Source organism: Podarcis cretensis, assembly GCF_951804945.1.
Source record: "Podarcis cretensis genome assembly, chromosome: 8".
Taxonomy (NCBI): domain Eukaryota; kingdom Metazoa; phylum Chordata; class Lepidosauria; order Squamata; family Lacertidae; genus Podarcis; species Podarcis cretensis.
In genome coordinates, this window is record NC_137177.1 from 32,867,436 (window position 1) to 32,888,833 (window position 21,398).

General features: G+C 42.5%; 1 protein-coding gene across 11 annotated transcripts in view; it reads left to right on the plus strand.

Moving 5' to 3' along the window:
• CSMD2 (CUB and Sushi multiple domains 2) overlaps positions 1-21,398 on the plus strand; it is a 519,932-nt gene that overhangs the window by 346,693 nt on the left and 151,841 nt on the right. For 10 of the 11 annotated variants that reach the window (XM_079985202.1, XM_079985206.1, XM_079985207.1 and 7 more), the window contains one exon: positions 13,275-13,601. The exons of the other annotated variant lie outside the window; for it this stretch is intronic. In XM_079985202.1, coding sequence (XP_079841328.1) covers positions 13,275-13,601 — 327 coding nt within the window. The remainder of the gene's footprint in view (positions 1-13,274; positions 13,602-21,398) is intronic. 11 annotated transcript variants of the gene reach the window in all.

Genomic DNA, 21,398 nt, shown 5'->3' on the forward strand with positions numbered 1-21,398 from the left:
TCCTTCGTAGATAACATCACTTTATCCATCGTAAATTTTGGCATTTGTCGCTCTTAAGTCCCACCGAGGAGTTGATTCACGATATGTAAACAACTCTATTTCTCTCTTTCTCCTCCCAGACCCAAGAGCTCCCACAATGCCTCACAAAATGGCGAACGGCATTTTTTCCTGACTGCGTCACTCCAAAACTCTTAGCTTTCCAGCTTCATCTTGAAACATTGCTTTGGATCGAAAGTTTATCTCCACACAGCCTTAAATCCACAGCTTAAGTCCTTGATTTCTGACTCATTAGGGGAGGGGGATTCTTGTTAAATCACATAAAAAGGTAGAGGCAGGTTTTTTCCCCCCTCCCCCCTCAGTCATTACCGTATCTTGACGTTCTTCTCGTATTTTATTGTTGTCTTGTTATCAGAGATCTCTTCTGTCAGCAGTATTTACTCCCCTTTTTCCTTGATGTATGTGCAATTAATCATGTCCAAATTATTTATTTTAAAGATCATTGCAACCAGCGGCGCGAATCGGGGACGGCGTCAAGGAGTGCCGAAAATCCCACAGGAGGGCTTTGTGCCTAGTGCCCCCACCCCCACAAATTCGAGGGTGGTATAGGGCACAGCAGGCAAGGGCCGTCCCCCCCATAATCCTGGGGGGGTTAAGGAGGCTAATTACCCCCATCATAGCCTCCAAATTACCTCGTGTGGGTCGGAGAGATGTTATTGTCAGCCATCTTCCGATGCGCCACCTAGTGGCCCCCGCATTTTATCAACTAATCTCCAACAGCAGTGGCAGACTTTGGGCTCTCAAATTTCAGCGGTGCCCTGTGCAATGCTTAAATTTGGTGACCTTCTCCATCCCACAGCACTGCTGTGGTGCCCCCTGCAGCGCAGTGCCCAGTGCTACCACACCAGTCATGCCACCCTAAAACCGCCTCTGCCAACAGGATAAAACAGCTGAATCTTGCCTAGGAACCACCTTGGCCTGCACATGGAGGTGGGTTTTAGAATGGCTAATCAGAAAAGGGTTAGAGACCAGGTGGCTTAGCTTTGACCCTTCAAATGTTGCTGGACTATAACTCCCACCACTCATGATTATTAACCATGCTGGCTGAGGCTGATGGAAGTTGGAGACCAACAACTCCTTTAGGGCCACAGCTTAATCACCGCTAGGTAAGAGGTTTTGGGTTATCGAGTTGGGATTGGAGGGGAGAAGGTGCAGATAAGTGTGCTCTACTCAGCGTGTGTTCTTCAGTGTTACCTCATGAAAGGATGGTCTTGGGGATATGTATTGCATTGTCACCTTTCTTCTGTTGGTCCCTTCATAAGACTGTCCTCCATCAGAATTACACCACAGAGTCACTGCAGATATCATGTTTGTGTCAAAGCTTTGTGAATTTACTTGAATTTCAGGCCGCAATGCACATCTTCTCCGAGCTTTGGCTTTATGCTAACCCAGGGATGGATCAACCCTTCTGGGGATGCATGTCAAAGTGAGTGTGTCCAAAATGCAAAAGCAGGCTAACCCATGCTGACCTAAACTCCCCACAGTGAAGTGGTTCACATGGATTTATGATTCAGTACACTTCTGCTCAGGGTGAGCTGGGTTTGCTTCTTTCCAAACTTCATGAGTAGTGGAACACATACTCACAGTTAAACAATTGGGTCTTAATGCTGGATAGTCCTTGGGCTATGATAATTCCTCTTGTTTGCCTGGATCCAAAATTGAAGGTGGGTGTGCAGAAGCCTCTGGATTTCGTCTCTCTATATAATGAAAATGTATGCATGTCATCATGCAGCCCCCAATGGAGCATTTGTAGTGCCACATCACAATCCTTGATTTGCAAAAGTATATTTCCATGGATATTTATCTGTGTGGTTGTGTATTAAAGCGGTTTTGTGATGGTGGTGTTCACAAAACAATTGGCACTAAGTGGCTGAACTTCTCTAATGTCATGGCAGGGGAACGAGGCAGACAGTGTGAGAGTCTCTAGCAATGAAGTTGCCTCTGATTCTAGAGATGATCAGGGCAAGCAAGAGCATGAAGGGGGAGGAAACTGCAGAATGTGTAGAGAGGAGAGGTGCATGTGCCAAGAACTAAAGGCATTTAAAGCCAGATGTTGGCTGTAGGTTTGTTGTTGTTGTTTAGTCGTTTAGTCATGTCCGACTCTTCATGACCCCATGGACCAGAGCACGCCAGGCACTTCTGTCTTCCACTGCCTCCCGCAGTTTGGTCAAACTCATGCTGGTAGCTTCGAGAACACTATCCAACCATCTCGTCCTCTGTTGTCCCCTTCTCCTCATGCCCTCAATCTTTCCCAACATCACGGTCTTTGCCATGGCTGTAGGTAGTTCATTGCATTTATTTTACATCCATGTGATCAATTCTCTGTTTCTAAATCAAACACTAGTTTCATCCTTGTACTACTTTCCTGTCAACTGCTATTATTTCCTCAAGAGAGGTTAAGTGTAACTCATTCTGGTTGTGGACTAGTATATTTTCTTGTAGTGCAGGGGTGGGAAATCTCAGGGCTGAGTGCCAAATGCAGCTTTCCAGGTCTCTCTAACTGGCCCTTGTGACTCTTCCCAGGTCACACCCCTCACCAGTCCTATTTCATACCCTGCATGAGTGTTTTTTGCCTGGCTAGAATGTGTTCTTAAGCTCTGATAATGCCTGTTGCTTGCCTGGATAGAGGACACAGAGGGGTGCATATAGAAGCCAGCCTACTGTACAAAGGAAAAAAAATTCTCTGCCCCCTTTTGCTTCTGGTTTTTCCCACCACTGGCATGTGGCCTCCAGAAGGCAGTCCAGAATGGAATGCAGCCCTTGGTATGAAAAAAGATTTTCCAACCCTGTTGTAATGAAAGAAGCAGGCTGAATAATTCCTTGACCTTACTGTCATTTGGGTAAATGTAAGAGTTGAACTGTTTAAAGTTTAGGTGGAAAGTTTAGGTGTCATTTTGGCTCCTTGCCTCCCCCTCCACAAAAGTCCTTTTCTAGCATTGTGTTTCCATGAAGTGTCATTCAGCCATCATACCGGAAAAATTAAACCTTGGCCTGGCATTGGCAACTGGCACCTTTGAACAACAGACTGGGGCAGCTACTCTACAACCATCCTGCTATGCTATGCTGCTGCTTCCCCTATTAGTGCCACCACTAGTGGGTGGGAGGGAAATGAAGAGGAGAAAATCCTTGTCCCCTTTGTAAACCACCCCCATGCTTCTGATACTGTTGTGATGGCTGCTCTGGAAAGGAGAAAGTCATGTTCACCACTAATTTTGGGGAAGGGAATGAAGTGTAAAATGGGTGGAGAGCTGTAATGGAGGAGTTGGTCAAGTGTAAAGGGAGTGGGGTTGGCAAGAAGATAGGGGTTGGCAAAGGGTGGCAAATAGGTGGGCTTAGTGAGCAACATGAATAGGGATACAGCTCCTAGTCTCCAGTAAGATTGCATGAGTTTCCAAAGGCCTACGATCAAGTTTCATGTCTGGAGGGGTGATGCATAAAGTGGTATTTGGGGGGGGGGGTGTCAATGTGTGCAGAAGCTTTGGAGGAGAGTTTGTATTACTAAGGTGGGTGTGGAGATGTGTTGTGCACGTGCATATGTCTTCTGTTACCTTAAATTTTATTCTTTATTTACTGTGTTTCAAGACAGAGATGTGTAAATGTCTAACTTGGAGAACTTTTTTCAGTAAATAAGTTGCCTTTGTCTATACATTGAACCACATTTCAGGTCTTTTAGGTGGTATGGAAGTTCACCAGCAATTTGAATACTGTTGTGAATGATTTGGTCCTGGAAGCCTTTATAAATAGAATTGCTTGCCTCTGCCAGTGTAGGACAACTAGTTTAACACTTTTCAGGGGCCTCTCTTCCTGACTTTCATAACTCTCTGTTGGCCACTCAGCTGCACTACCACCATTACCCCTGTTCCCTGTCGTTCTCAAGTACTTTTGCCTAGCAGTAAAGTGTTGTTGGTCTGTGATAATGCATCTTGCTTGCCTGGATGCAAGCTGAGGGTGTGTGTGCAGAAACCTCTGACTTTTGTCTCTATGATAAAAGGGTAAGAATGTCATCACAGAGCTCTCACTGGAGGATTTGTAGTGCCTTGTCATAATCCTGCAATTATTTGAAGTCAAGTAGGGAAACAAAAGTGAAGGCCAGTTGCAAAATAGCAGTGGCCCTGGCATGGGAGAGAGAAAGGAGGAGCACTGGGGGAGGAAAACTGGTGTCTTAAAACACTGGCAGAAATTTTAGTAAAGCAGAGATGGGGAAAACGGAGAGGAAAATAGCAGTTTTAAACAATGGCAGGGGTTTGAGTAAAGTTCCTTCATTCTAGGAAGGTACTACAAAATATTTGAAGGATCTACATCCCTATCTCTTTCACATGTGCCAGTTGAGGAAAGGAAGTGGGAAGCATTTGAGTTCAGTGAGAAGGGAGGAAAACTGAAAAGAAAAAAGTGGTTGTTTTAAACAGTGTCAGAGGTTTAAGTAAACCGGAGCGGAGGGATACTGGGAGAAAAAGAGGTGGCCATTGTAAACAACAATAGAGGTTTGAGAAGAAGAAGCAGAAAGTAACACAGAGGGAGCAAAGTGACAGTTGAAAACGAAGTTTGGGTAAAGCAAGGAGATTGGAAAAGCCCTGTTGTATTAACATATTTTGGAATGTAGCCTATAGTACAAAGATGGGAGGTGCATCTATTTCTCTGCCCAACCTTTGCTTCTGGCCCTGCCCATCATTGGAATGTGGCCGCTTGAAGGTTGACTATCAGGGAATCTGGCCCTTGGGCTGAAAAAGATTTTTCACCCATGACTTAATTTCCCCCACAAGTTCTTTTAGAATCATAGAATCATAGAATCATAGAGTTGGAAGAGACCACAAGGGCCATTGAGTCCATCCCCCTGCCAAGCAGGAAACACCATCAGAGCACTCCTGACATATGGTTGTCAAGCCTCTGCTTAAAGACCTCCAAAGAAGGAGACTCCACCACACTCCTTGGCAGCAAATTCCACTGTCGAACAGCTCTTACTGTCAGGAAGTTCTTCCTAATGTTAAGGTGGAATCTTTTTCTTGTAGTTTGGAACCATTGCTCCGTGTCCGCTTCTCTGGAGCAGCAGAAAACAACCTTTCTCCCTCCTCTATGTGACATCCTTTTATATATTTGAACATGGCTATCATATCACCCCTTAACCTCCTCTTCTCCAGGCTAAACATGCCCAGCTCCCTTAGCCGTTCTTCATAAGGCATCATTTCCAGGCCTTTGACCATTTTGGTTGCCCTCCTCTGGACACGTTCCAGTTTGTCAGTGTCCTTCTTGAACTGTGGAGCCCAGAACTGGACACAGTACTCCAGGTGAGGTCTGACCAGAGCAGAATACAGTGGCACTATTACTTCCCTTGATCTAGATGCTATACTCCTATTGATGCAGCCCAGAATTGCATTGGCTTTTTTGGCTGCCGCGTCACACTGTTGGCTCATGTCAAGTTTGTGATCAACCAAGACTCCTAGATCCTTTTCACATGTACTGCTCTCAAGCCAGGTGTCACCCATCTTGTATTTGTGCCTCTCATTTTTTTTGCCCAAGTGCAATACTTTACATTTCTCCCTATTAAAATTCATCTTGTTTGTTTTGGCCCAGTTCTCTAATCTGTCAAGGTCGTTTTGAAGTGTGATCCTGTCCTCTGGGGTGTTAGCCACCCCTCCCAGTTTGGTGTCATCTGCAAATTTGATCAGGATGCACTTGAGTCCATCATCCAAGTCGTTGATAAAGATGTTGAATAAGACGGGGCCCAAGACAGAACCCTGTGGCACCCCACTAGTCACTCTTCTCCAGGATGAAGAGGAACCATTGATGAGCACCCTTTGGGTTTGGTCAGACAGCCAGTTACAAATCCACTGAGTGGTAGCATAGTCAAGTCTGCATTTTACCAGCTTCTTTACAAGAATATCATGGGGCACCTTGTCAAATGCCTTGCTGAAATCAAGGTAGGCTACATCCACTGCGTTCCCTTCATCTACCAGGCTTGTAATTCTGTCAAAAAACGAGATCAGGTTAGTCTGACATGACTTATTTTTCAGAAATCCATGCTGACTATTGGTGATCACAGTATTCCTTTCTAGGTGCTCACAGACTGTTTGCTTAATCATCTGCTCCAGAATCTTCCCTGGTATTGATGTCAGAGTGACTGGGCGGTAATTATTTGGGTCCTCTCTTTTCCCCTTTTTGAAAATAGGGACAACATTTGCCCTCCTCCAGTCTGCCGGGACTTTGCCTGTTCTCCAGGAATTCTCAAAGATGACTGCCAGTGGTTCTGAGATCACATCTGCCAGTTCTTTTAATACTCTTGGATGCAGTTCATCTGGCCCTGGAGACTTGAATACATCTAAACTAGCCAAGTATTCTTGTACTATCTCCTTAGTTATTCTGGGCTGTGTTTCCTCTGCTGAATCATTTGCTCCAAATTCTTCAGGTCGGGAATTGTTTTCTTTATTGGAGAAGACTGAGGCAAAGAAGGCATTGAGGAGTTCAGCCCTTTCTGTGTCCCCTGTTTGCATTTCACCATCTTCTCCTCTGAGTGACCCCACTGTTTCTTTCTTCTTCCTTTTGCTACGAACATACCCATAAAAGCCTTTTTTGTTGCTTTTAACCTCTCTAGCAAGCCTGAGTTCATTCTGTGCTTTAGCTTTTCTGACTTTGTGTCTACACGTGCTGGCTATTTGTTTGAATTCCTCTTTGGTGGTTTCCCCCCTTTTCCATTTTTTGTACACATCCTTTTTTAATCTTAACTCAGTTAAAAGTTCTTTAGATAGCCACCCTGGCTTCTTTAGGCACCTTCCATGTTTCCGTCTCATTGGTATTGCCTGAAGTTGTGCTTTTACTATCTCCCTCTTAACAAACTCCCAGCCATCATGAACTCCCTTTCCTTTTAGTATTACTGTCCATGGGATCTCACCCAGCACTTCCCTAAGTTTTATGAAGTCGGCTTTCTTAAAGTCAAGAAATTGAGTCCTAGTATGCTTGGCTGCTCCTTTCCGCTGTATAGTAAACTTCAGAAGAGCATGATCACTCGCGCCTAATGATCCTTCCACTTCTACCCCACTAACCAGGTCATCAACATTGGTTAGGACCAGATCTAAAATGGCTGTTCCTCTTGTTGCTTCTCCCACTTTCTGGACAACGAAGTTGTCTGCAAGGCCAGTGAGGAATCTGTTTGACCTTATGCTCTTGGCTGAGTTTGACATCCAACAAATATCCGGGTAATTGAAGTCCCCCATTACTACTATCTCCCTTCCTTTTGCATGCTTGGCCATCTGTTCCAGGAAGGCATCATCTATGTCCTCCATTTGGCTTGGGGATCTATAGTAAACTCCCACAATGAGGTCACTGTTATTCTTCTCTCCCTTAATTTTGACCCAAATGCTCTCACTTTGGCTTTGAGGTTCTAAATCTTGGATCTCTTCACAGGTATACACATCCCTGACATATAATGCCACTCCTCCTTTCTTGTCTGGTCTGTTTCTCTGAAATAGATTGTATCCCTCCATTATTACATTCCAGTTGTGGGACTTATCCCACCAGGTTTCAGTGATGCCTATTATGTCATATTTAGTTTGCTGTACCAAGAGCTCAAGCTCATCTTGTTTATTTCCCATGCTTTGCGCCTTAGTGTACAGACATTGAAGTCCATTAATCATTCCCCCGTGTCTCTTATTTAAGGATTTTTTCCTCCCACCACTAGGTCTGTGTGCTGTTTGCTCCATTTGGTCTATGACATTTGGATGATCATCTTCATCAATTGATAGACTCCTACCTTCAGGAGCACTGTCCTTGTAATAGAACTGCTTCCCATTTCCTCTCTCATTTCAGAAAATGGCTAGACCAGCAGAAGCCCTTATGGATTAAAAAATATTATCATGGCATTATAACCTTTGGTGAGAGGTGTGGGAAGGTGGAAAAGCAATGGCATAAATAATAATACAGTTCTGTCTTTGGGAAAACATGCTTGATGAACCTTTCCTTCTGGCCGGCAATTAACATGAAAAGGTTTTACATACTAGGTGGAAGAGGGGGCGGGTCCAGAGGGTATCCAGGAGTAGGAGGTGAAGCGTCGCAAGCCAGTTTGGATGTGTATGTGGTGTTGGTGGGGGCATTATTAAATCAGTAATGTGTTAGACAAGTAGTAGACAGTACCAATTAAACAGCCTCCTTGCTATGGGAAGCAAATGGACCCTGTCAGCTGCAATGTGGAGGGGGGGATCCCTCTAGACAGCTAAAGGGCTCCATGTTCATTGTTGTGCTTTAAACATTTTCCTTAATTGCCTTTACTTTTCCAGCATCTGGCTTCACACCTGGTTAGCTCAGGCCCTTGGCCTGCTCATAAAGGGAGAGGATGACAGGCAGGGTGGCAAATAGTTGCTCCGTAGCGCTTCAAAAGTCTGCATGTTGTGAGTTGGAATTCCGTGGTTCACCTGTTGCTTAGAATATAAGAAGGAGCTGCTGAATCAGGCCAGGAGCACATTTAGTTCAGCATCCTGTTCCCACAGCGGACAACCAGATTCCTGTGGGAAACAGCCTCCAAGTGGCAGCTTCTGCACACTACTTCCATAGTGTGCAATGCTCCTCCTGTCCACTGTTTTCTGATGTCTTGTGTGAAGCATTTCTACCCACGACTGTGCGCTGTCTACAGTGATGTGTAGAATGCACTGGCAAGGAAATAATTCATACCCTGTACAGTGGTACCTCAGGTTAAGTACTTAATTCGTTCCGGAGGTCCATACTTAACCTGAAACTGTTCTTAACCTGAAGCACCACTTTAGCTAATTGGGCCTCCTGCTGCTGCCGCACCGCTGAAGCCCGATTTCTGTTCTCAACCTGAAGCAAAGTTCTTAACCTGAAGCACTATATTCTGGGTTAGCAGAGTCTGAAACCTGAAGCGTATGTAACCTGAAGCATGTGTAACCTGAGGTACCACTGTAATAATCTTACGGCAAGTGTCTTAGATGTAGCTAAGATGGACATGTGAACACTGACAGTCCCAGATTAATGACTGAAGATGCATATATGCCCCCCAAAAAAAAACTTTTTGGGAGACACTGCAATTAGGCCTCATGCATTGGGTGATTTTTGAGTTCTGCTTGCCCCAATTTAAGCAAGGAGGTGTTCCAGGGATGTCATGCTTCCCTGATATTATTTTCCTTTGGAAGGTGGTCAGTGGAGGCTTGTGGCATTTTGAGCTTATTGACCAATACAGTTGACTCACAACTTACGCACATTTAACTTGTGCAAATTCAGCTTTGCGTGTCAAGACCCCGAAGCCACCCCCTCATTGAGAAATAACACACGCAAGGACACAGATATTAGGTTAATGTTATTGGGCAAATTTTGGCCACAACTTTATTGATTACAGAATGTGAGCGGTATTGGCTTAGGCACTGAATGGATCCGACTATATCTGACTCCTACCCGATGTGCAGGGAGTCCGGTAAGGGTAAGCCACCAGAAGGGGGAGCCCTGTCGATGCACACCAACTTGAGCTCCCCCTGGTGCTCCCGTTGGGATTGTGTCATGCCCTAGCCCCCAACCGGGCTTCGGACAAGATCAATACCCCTGGATTCCCTTAACGGAATGCCCTTAAGCTTGGAGGAGCAGGTGATGGCCACACCTCCCCTCCCCCATTACAAGGTCAAACAATGCCTAACCGCAACCCTAACAAAGTTGTGATGATTACTACGAGATAGGCGAAAACCAAATGACCTGTGCCAATCTGCCAAGTGGAAAAATTCCTACCAGGCCGCTCAACGGCGACCAACCAAGGTCCATAGCAATGCCAATGACTAAAACCTGCAAATAGGGAGGGAGGGTGGGTGATTGAGGAAGCAAGCCAAAGAGGAAGCCCTCCGGCTTGCACCTCTGCTTAAATGGTCCCGGTCACACACCCCGGCCAGTGGATTGGCTGGACAGTCACTGATGTGGCAGGGATCCCCCAGGCAACAGGGGACTAAGTCCCCCGCCCCCGGAGGAGAGTGGGTGGCCACGCAGTCCACCACAACTCCTCCCCACGGGGAAGTGGAGCGGATTTACATAATTGTCCGAAAAACATCAAAATAAAAAGGGGGCTGGCATCCTGGGGGAGGGGACAACAGCAATCCCACCTGCCACTGCATTCACCTTGAGAGAGCATTTGCAGGTGCAGGGAGACTGTTCAGTGGCCTTGAAAGAGCATTCTGAGGTGGAGGTGGAGTGTGATTTGTCTATACACAATTTTGGCTTCATGTGCTATCCCTGGAACGTAATCCCTATGTAAGCGGAGAGTTGACTGTATGCAGAATGGCTATGCCAGGGGGAGAGGCTGTGGCTCAGTGGTAGAGCATCTGCTTCATGTGCAAAAGGTATTGTGTTCAATCCCCAGGAAGGACTGAGGAAAACCCTGAAGAGCTGCCACCGGGTAGTATAGATAGTTCTGATCCAGCTGAGCCAGTAGTTTGATTCAGTATGAGACAGTGTCCTTAGGAAGGGACTGCATGCAGATGTTCCCAAGTTCAATCCACACCATCCACAGCTAGGACTGAGAAACACTCCATGTGAAACTCTGCAGAGCCACTGCACACAATATTTACAGCTTGTCTGAACCACCTCCTGTCCCCTTACAGCTCGACTGACAGTAGGTGTGAGGAGGGCAGCAGCAGCAGTGCAGGACAGATGTTGGGGAGCTGCTTCAGTCTGTCCTGACTGCTCCTCTGTGGCTTTCCTGGGGCCACCTACCCTAACCGCTTACCTGGGCAACCAGTTTGCTAGCCTGGACTGCCCATTCACTCACTCACCCCGGCTGTCCCTCCTCACTCTCCAACACTGCTGAAATAACCCAGCAGCTCTGAGAGCTCAGTTTGTTGTCACACCATAGTTTACAGCAGCACCACCTGTTGACAGCTACGCAAACTGCAGCATGGCAACGCTGTTACATACTTACTATATGTAAGAATAGGTGAAATTGCATACAAACATATGCATATTGGCAAAAATGAGCACTAAAATGTTGGTGATTTGTCAAGAAGACTTTTTTTAAAAAAAAATTGAAAGATGATGTCAAAGTGTGGATAACTGAACTTAAGATAGGAAAAATGAGAAACCGAGAGAACCCAAAACTGACAGATTCACCCATTCCTACTGACTCGGTCAAGGAAGCTTGTATGTTCCTATAAGCTAAGGTAGCAGCACAACTTAGTACTACAACTGGCATCTAAATACACTGCCACACATCACACACACACACACACACAGACACACAGACACACACACAGAGAGAGAGAGAGAGATAGAGAGAGAGATGTAGTTCTGCATTGCCTGATGCCGTTAGTTTAAGGACACTGCCCCTAAACCCTGTCATCTGCCCCTCTCCCAGACTGCCCTCTTCAAAAAAGATATTGATAAAGATATACATTTCTTTTGTTTCAATCTCCAGCTACCTTGCCCTCTCCCTCTGGAGGGGGTTGGAAGGAAAAGGTCTCCAACCATCTTCCAGCCTTCTCAGGCCTTTTATCTGTTGCTCCCCTGGCAGAAAATGGTTTTTATCAGAACCACATGATGGGTTCCCAAACACCTTACAATATGTAAACAAACAAACACATACATTAAAATGACATAAAAGGAAAACAAAGATAAATCTGAAATACTTTTTTTTTTTTTAAAAAAGGGGGGAGGCAGGTTTAAACGTCCCACCCACTAAAAGAGTCTATAGATAATTAATAGCAAAAGGCCTGGTGAAAAAATAAATGTTTTTGTTGGGCATCTAAAGCTATGCAATGATGGCACCAGGTGAGCTTCCCTGGGAAGAGCATACCACAAATGGGGAACCACCTCTGAAAAAGCCTGTTCTCTTGTTGTCCACCCTCCAGACCTCTCAAGGAGGGGACACATGAAGAAGAGCCTCAGATGGAGATTACAGCATCTGGGTCCATTCAAATGGGGAGTCATTGGGGTATTGGGGTCCTGAGCCACAAAAGGCTCAATAAGTCAAAAACAGCACTTTGAACTTGGCTCAGAAAATGAAAGGTTCTCTCTCTCTCTCTCTCTCTCTCTCTCTCTCTCTCTCTCTCTCACACACACACACACACACACATTATAACTTTATTTATATATTTTTAAAGACCTAGCTGCAAGACAGAAGTCTAGCAGCATAGCTAATGAGGTACATAAGAGAGAGAGGGGATAAGTGAATAATAATATTGCCACATTTTCCTTCATTTTATTTTATTTTATTTTTAATTTCTAAGCTGCTTATTGTGTTGATGCAGAGGCAGCCAATTTTCTTCTGTCCCCCCTTTCTTTTCCCCTTTCCTTGTATTGCCTTTGTAATACTGAGAGATTATTAGTTTGCATGACTCCCCCTCTTTCTCTCCTTCCCAAAATCTCACATTCAGAAGTCTGTCCCCTGTTTAGCTGAACTGCCTTCTGTTTCTGCAAGGCAGAGGGTATTTTTAGCTATGGCTCCCCAGCTTTGGAATCCCTTCCCTGAGTATTTATGCTGTCACCAGCACTCCAAGGTTTTCAGTGCAATATTAATACCTTCCCAAAATAATTTTTGTTTGTTTCAATTTGTGCTTTGGTTGCTTCGGTTCTACATTTGTCCCCCCCCCCCTTATATTTTGTTACAGGTGTTTTCCTGGTTTAAAATTGGAACTTGAATTGGTTTCTATTTACACTTTTGTACAAAACTCTGAGATCTTCAGATAAAGGGCAACTAACAAATATTTTATTTAAAAAAAATAAATTAAAAATAAATCAAACCAGTTTGATGCATTATGGCTTGTCTGACATTAGGAACGGGGTGGGGGTGGGGGTGGGGGGTGGGGTGGGATTTGTTAAAGTGCACTTTCTAAAACAATACATGAACTAAAAAAACACACCCATCATTCAAAATCCACCCTCCTCCTAATTTTGCAGTGCTGTCTTCCAGCCAAGTGATTTGTACCAGAATGCATGAACTAGGCTAAGGTGTGCAGTAAAATGCATATATTATCAAAAATACAAAAATTAATTGCATTAGAGGAAATTTATTTGCAGATTTCCACAGCAGGAGAAATTGCATACAAATGCATGCATCATAGGACAAACTCATACTAAAATGCTGATGAATTTTTACAGCAGGACATTTTTTCCAAAAAAAATCTCAAACCGATGTGGAAATATGGAGAACTGAAATTAAGATTGGAAAACTGCAGGAAACTGAAATTGACATATTTGCCAATGCCTAACTGACACCAACCTTCACTCGCACTCTCTCGTTGCAGTTTCCTGCTTCTTCAACTTCACCACGTCATCTGGCATCGTGCTCTCTCCAAACTACCCAGAGGAATACGGCAGCAGCCTGCACTGCGTTTGGTTAATCATTGCAAAACCTGAAAGCCGGATCCATTTGGCCTTTAATGATTTTGACGTGGAGCCCCAGTTTGACTTCCTGGCTATCAAGGATGGCGGGACAGCTGAATCACCTGTCTTGGGAACATTCTCTGGGAGTCAGCTGCCATCTTCTCTGACCAGCAGCGGCCATGTCGCCAGGCTGGAATTTCAGACTGACCACTCCACCGAAAAGCGAGGCTTCAATATCACATTTACCAGTAAGTGGGCAAACATGTTCATGTTGCATGGACTTAAGGGTCATTTCCAACCCCAACCCCCTTTATTCAGGGTTGCAGCCTTTGGTGTTTTTTTAATTGTTTCTATTAAGTTTTCATTTTTACATCTCAAAATAAACATCGTACATAGAACCATACATTCAGTGACCTCCTTCCCCTTCCTTATCCACCATTCCTACATATTTTACTATAACCATTTTATTCAGGGTCTCCAATCTTACATCACTCAAGTGTTTTATACTGTTGAATTTACCTTAATGCTGCCAGCATTTTCTTTCTCTTTTTTTAAATAATTTTTTATTAATTTTCCAATTTTAAAACAAAACAACATACAAACATCAACAAACAAAAACAAACACACAAATATAATTTCATAACCTCATTTTCATAAACCTTCTTTCTCGGACTTCCCCATACCCCACCCTTCTTGCATCCTTATCTTGCAATTTTTCAGCAACCCTTTACTCCAATTAATTCAAACTTATTATCTTTCTCAATTTCATCTTAATTCATCAAACAGTTTCAGCTGCAATTCTGCATCTTCCTTTCCCTTGACATTTTAGCACTCATAAATTTTATAACAATTCTTAAGATAGGCTTTAAACTTCTTCCAATCTTCCTCCACCGTCTCTTTCTCTTGGTCACGGATTCTGCCAGTCATTTCTGCCAGTCCCATAAAGTCAATCACTTTCGTCTGCCATTCTTCCAGTGTAGGTAATTCTTGTGTCTTCCAATACTTTGCTAGAAGGATCCTTGCTGCTGTAGTGGCGTACATAAAAAAAATCTTATCCTTCCTTGACACCAATTGGCCGACCATGCCCAAGAGAAATGCCTCTGGCTTCTTATGAAAGGTACATTTAAGTACCTTCTTAATTTCATTATAGATCATTTCCCAAAAGGCTTTAATCTTTGGGCAGGTCCACCAAAGGTGGAAGAAGGTACCTTCAGTCTTGTTACATTTCCAACATTTATTATTGGGCAGATGATAGATCTTCGCAAGCTTGACTGGGGTCATGTACCACCTGTAAATCATTTTCATAATATTTTCTCTTAGGGCATTACATGCCATAAATTTAATACCGGTGGTCCATAACTGTTCCCAGTCAGCAAATAAAATGTCATGACCAATGTCCTGTGCCCATTTAATCATAGCTGACTTAACTGTCTCATCTATTGTATTCCACTTCAGCAACAAATTATACATTCTTGATAAATTCTTAGTATTGGATTCTAACAATTCTGTTTCTAGTTTCGATTTCTCCACCTGGAAGCCAATTTTCCTGTCTTGTTTGAAAGTCTCCATTATTTGATAGTAATGGAGCCAGTCTCGTACCTTAGACTTTATTTTCTCAAAACTCTGTAATTTAAATTTGCCACTTTCTTGCTCTAAAATTTCAAAATATTTTGGCCATTTAGATTCCATATTAAGTTTCTTCACCTCCTTAGCCTCCATTGGTGATAACCACCTAGGAGTTTTATTTTCCAACAGATCCTTATATCGAATCCAAACATTGTATAGTGCTTTCCTAACAATATGGTTTTTGAAACCTTTATGAACTTTAACCTTGTCATACCATATATATGCATGCCACCCAAATCTATTGTCAAATCCTTCCAAATCCAAGATGTCTGTATTCTCAAGAAGTAGCCAATCTTTCAGCCAGCAGAAAGCTGCCGATTCATAGTACAATCTTAAGTCCGGCAGGGCAAATCCCCCTCTTTCTTTCGTATCAGTTAATATCTTGAATTTTATTCTGGGCTTTTTGCCCTGCCAGACAAATTTAGATATATCTTTCTGCCACTTCTTGAAGCAATCTAGTTTATCCACAATTTGTAATGTCTGAAACAAAAATAACATTCTAGGCAATACATTCATTTTGATCACAGCAATTCGGCCTAACAAGGAAAGCTTCAAGTTCGGCCATATTTCTAGATCTTTCTTAACCTCTGTCCAACATTTATCATAATTATCTTTAAATAAATTCACATTTTTAGATGTCATATTAATCCCCAAATATTTTACTTTCTTTGCCACCATTAACCCAGTTTCACTTTGAAACATCTCTCTTTCAACATTTGTTTAATTTTTTTCCAAGACTTTAGTTTTTTGTTTATTCAATTTAAATCCTGCCACCTGGCCAAAAACTTGAATTAATTCTAAGACTCTTTTTGTACTAGTGTCTGGCTCTTGTAAAGTCAATACTAAGTCATCTGCAAATGCCTTCAATTTATATTGTTTGGCTCCGACCTGAATTCCTTTTACCAGCTGGTCCCCCCTAATCATATTCAACAAGACCTCCAGGACTGATATAAAAAGTAATGGGGATATTGGGCACCCCTGCCGTGTCCCTTTTTCTATAGAAAGTTCTTCAGTAACCACGTTATTTACAATTAACTTTGCTTTTTGTTCAGAGTATATTGCACCTATACCATTTTCAAACCTTTGGCCTACCCCCATCCCATGGAGATTCTTCTTCATGAAGTTCCAAGAAATATTATCAAAAGCTTTCTCCGCGTCCACAAAAATTAAAACTGCCTTTGTATTGATATTTACTGTCAGCAGTTCCATAATGTCAATTATATTCCTTACATTATCTGATAAATGTCTTCCTGGGAGAAAGCCTGCCTGGTCCTTATGAATCTCCTCCACCAGCACCCTCTTCAGTCTTTTTGCTAAAATGTCAGCAAATATTTTGTAATCCACATTAAGTAATGATATAGGGCGGTATTCTTTTCAGTTTCAGTCTTTGGTATAAGTGTAATAAAAGCTTCTTTCCACGATTCTGGTGCCTTTTTCCCCTCTAATATTTCATTACAAACCTCCTTCAATGGCTGTATTAACCATTCCTTCAAAACTTTATAATATCTGGAGGTTAGTCCATCTGGGCCTGGAGATTTGCCTAATTGCATGTTTTGAATGGCGCCCTCTATTTCTTGATCTGTTATTTTCTCATTCAGAACCAACATACTTTGTTGTGAAATTCTTTGTAATCCATATTTCTTAAGAAAGTCTTCTATATCTCCTTCGTTTTCCGGCCCTTGTGCATATAATTTCCTGAAATAACTCTGAAAACAATTACTGATCTCATTTGGTTTAAAAATATTCTTTCCATCCACCTCCAAACTTGTAACTGTATTCAATTTTTGTCTCTTCTTCAGTTGCCATGCTAGAAGTTTCCCACATTTGTCTGCTGATTCAAATGTCTTCTGTCTCATTTGCTTAATTTTCCATTCTATGTCTTGATTCATCAATTCCATATACTGCATCTGGTAAAACTTAATTTCTCTCAAAATCTCATGAGACTTTGGTTTGGACCTCAATTTATTTTCTCCTTCTTTTATTTTTTCCAAAATCTTATCTTTCTTCTCATTTTGTTTCTTCCTCTTTAAGGAATTCTGTTGTATTAGGAAACCTCGCATCACGGCCTTATTTGCGTCCCAAATCACTCTTTTTTCAACATCTGTCCTCAGATTTATCTCAAAATAATCCTTCAAAGTTTTTTGGGCCTTTTTGTAAATCTCCTCATCTCTAAATAGGGTGTCATTCATTCTCCATCTAAAGGAACCAGCTGTTGTTAATTTCATTTCCATCTTTACTGCGTTATGGTCGGAGCATGTCTTTGGGCAGATTTCCACTTTTTTTATCTTCTGAGCCATTCCACTAGTAATCCATATTTGATCTATTCTTGTCCATGTCATCTGTGCCTCTGAGAAAAAAGTTCCCTCTCTCTCAAGAGGGTTTCTTGTTCTCCAAATATCAATCAAGTCCATGTTTTCAGTCATTTCAAAAAAAGTCTTGGGTAGTCTCCCATCCTTAGAGACCACCTGTCTTTGTGCTTTGTCCATGTTAGTGGAAACCACGCCATTCATATCTCCTAACAAAATTACCTTGTAATCCAAATAGTCCATTAATGTCTCATGCAATTTCTTATAGAATTCTGCCTTCCCTTCATTTGGTGCATAGATGCCAACTGTCAAAAAATTTTCTCCTTGAATTTTCAACTATGCACAATTATTTTCCATATACTCAGTTTTCCACTCCTCTTTAAATACATGTTCTTTTTGCTCTCTTATTCTATATGTTGGACCAGCTAATTTTGCATATTCTATCATCTTAAATTTCCAATTCTCTTTACCTGGGACCTCCCTCACTTTCCATTTTTGGGCTAACAAAACCCGGGCTGCCATTGTTGCATACATAAATAAGTTTTTCTGGCACCTGGGAACCTCTGTCTGAACTATTCCTAACAGAAATTTCTCCGCTCTTTTTGGGAAAGTTGTTTTAAACTTTTTTTTTTCATTTCATTATAAATCATTTCCCAATAGTCTTTAACTTTTTTACATGCCCACCACATATGAAAAAAAAGTTCCCACCATTTCTTTACACTTCCAACACAAATCTGATTCTACTTTATACATCTTAGCCAGTCTGCTTGGGGTTAAATACCATCTATGAATCATTTTCATTTATTTCTCTTTCAGTGTGTAGCATGCAGTAAATTTCAAATCATTCTTCCTAAGTTTCTCCCAAAGATTTAGATCTATGTTATGCCCTATGTCCATTGCCCAGTATGTCATTGATGCTTTAACTAGTTTGTCCTTTGTTTCCCATTCCAATAATAATTTATACATTTTAGAGAGTAATGTATCCTTATTCTGTAATAACTCTCTTTCAGATTGTGAGTTTTGGTCCAAAACCCCATTTTCTTATCTTGTTTAAACATATCATATACTGGTAACTGGTGATACTGTAACCAATCTGTAACGTGGTTCCTTAAATCTTCCATTGATTTCAGTCTGGGTTCACTTCCTGAAAGGTCCAACAAGTCTCTGTAGGTTACCCATTGTCTATCCATATTAATTCTCTTGATTGTAATTGCTTCAGGGGGGGATAGCCATAGAGGTGTTTTTCTTTCCAACATTTTTTTCTTTATTTGGTATTTCTTCCAGACTTTGTACACATTTCTCCTAATAATGTGGTTTATAAGTGTAGCAGCCTTTGAATACTTAAGGCCAGTACTTAGTAGCTTGTTTGAGGGGCAGAGGAACTGGAGACCAAATTTCAAACCTGCACTGGATTATGGAGAAAGCTAGAGAGTTCCAGAAAAACATCTACTTTTGCTTCATCATCATCAAAACTTTATTAGCAAAGCCAACAGGCCACAGCTAGACAAGAATTAAAAATAAAATAAAAATAAGAATAAAAAGAAGAAAAGAACAGGCAAAAGGGGGTCCGTCAGATGAACAAGTCTGTCACTCAGATGGTGGCCCTCAATTTCACAGCTCTCTCGATGTACCTCGCGACCTTCTCTGTTATCTGACTATCCGTATCAGATAAGAGAAAATACAGTGTAATGTCTGGTGAACGGCCGGGGTTGGAGAGAATAAGTGGAGTAATAATCTCATTCCTTAGGTCTTTGTAAATAGGGCAGGATAGAAGGACATGGGACACTGTTTCCGTGTTACCATCTCCACATGGGCAGAGTCGTTTTTCAAATGGAGTCTTTTGGTAACGACCTTCGAGTACGGCAGAAGGAAGAACATCCCATCTAGCCAATGTAAAGGCACGTCTGTATTTTGGGATGGTTAATTTAGACAAATATGAGGCTGGGGAGTCAAAATGAGAAGGGGGAAAGTAGGTATACCATGGGCACAGTTTCTTTAAGATGGTCAGGTTGTTTTGCCGTTCAATGTCTTTCAGGCGCTGGCCAATTAGACTCTTTGCTTTAATGAGGCCCATTGATAGTAGGGACTGTGAATGCAAACCGCATGTAAGGAGTTTTTGATGCACAGTTTTGAACCACTTGCTTTTGTGAGAATCTTGCATTACTAGAGGCAGTAGACCAGGTGGGTTTAGATTAAGACGAAGCCAGTAGTTGAATGTTCTTTGCCAAGTCTGAGTTTCTACAGATGGAAGGCAGGCCTCGAGTCGTAATGCTGCGTTTGGAACACAGGGGGGGACGCCGAATATCTGCCTTAGAAATTTAGACTGAACAGTTTCAAGACTGGAGCAGTGGTTCCCCGTCCAGATTTGTGCCCCATACAGTAACTGCGCCAAAGGTTTTGCTTGAAAAACTTCAAGGGCTGCTGGGATGTATCTGCCCCCCTTTGTGTAAAAGAAGCGGGACAGCATCTTAATACTTTGAGCTGCTTTTTCTTTGGCACATTTTTGATGGACATCCCAGGACCCGGTCGACTGGAACACGATACCCAGATATTTGAAGGCTTTAACCTGTTCAATTGTCTGGTTATCCATCCTCCAGCTGTACTGTCTGTGTTTCCTTGCAAAAACCATAATTTTGGTTTTCTGATAGTTTATTGCCAGTTGCTCTCTCCTACAGTATGCTGAAAATTCACCTATGAGCCTATTTAAGCCTATTCTTGTTCGAGATAGGAGTATCGCATCATCAGCATACAAAAGTACTGATATTGATTTGTCAGCCAGTTTAGGGGCGTGGAAGTCCGGAGATGACAGACAGTTAACCATATCATTGATGTAAAAGTTAAATAGAACTGGGGCCAGGATGCAACCTTGCTTGACCCCCTTGCTGACAGGAACTGGTCCTATAAGATGGCCATTTAACGAAGTTCTTACATGCAGCACCGTGTCTTTATATAGACAGCTGATCAGGAATAATAGTCTTTTGTCTATACTTGATGTGCTCAATTTATCCCAGAGTCTTGCACGTGGAATTGAATCGAAGGCAGCCTTTAGATCGATAAAGGCTGCATATAGCACCCCGCGGGATTCTTTGGCATATTTATCAATTAAATAGGCTAGGGTGAAGCAGTGGTCTATGGTGGATCTGCCTTGCCTGAAACCCGCTTGCTCTTCCGCTAGAATAGCTTCAGTTTCCAGCCAGCTAGTTAGCTTAATATAAAGATGTTTGGCATATAGTTTGCTGGGTATAGGCAGAAGGCTGATTGGTCTATAGCTCGCCGGGTCTGGCGTAGGTCCTTTTTTATAGATTGGAATAACTATTGCCTCAGTCCAACCATCTGGAAGTAAACCCGTTGAGTCGATCCAAGAAAATAGAGACGCCAGCAGGGGGGCCCACCAGCCAATGTTGGACTTCAGAAGTTCGGCAGGGATGTAATCAATCCCTGGGGCCTTGTTGTTCTTTAATTGTGCGATTAAGTTCTCAACTTCCTTAACAGTTACTGGTGGCCAGTGAGGTAGGTCCTCCAATTGAATACATAATTTGTAATGTTGGGCTTCCTGGTCATAGAACAAAGATTGAAAATGGCGCAACCACTCCATTGGTTCCACTGTACAGATGGAATTAGTACGCTCCTGGTCCAGTAGACCAGATATGGTTCGCCAAAAGCAAGTGGTATCTTTCTCGTGTGATGCCTTAACCAAACTGTGCCATGCGGTTCTTTCAGCTTCCAGTTTCTTTCTCCTTAGTAATTGTTTGTAAGACCGTCTCAGATCAATATAAGCATTAAGTAGGGGGGCAGTCCCTGATTTCCTATATCTCTGGTAGGCAGTTCTCATTTGTCTCCTTGTTTGCCTGGACTCCAGGTCAAACCAGCTAGCTCCGTCCTTTGCCCTTTTTGTAGCGGCGCTATGTATCACTGTTGTTAAATGGGATTTCAGTCTTTCCAAAAGTAATTTAAAGCGTTCCATAATCACATCTACTGAATTGCCTGACACAATAGCGGAGCGAATAAGCTTTAACTCCACTGACTGAAGAAGGAGGGTTAGGTTTTCATTCAGTATTGGGGACCATTTGAGTCTTTTGGGAGCAGGTATACCTAAATTTACAGAAGGTATAT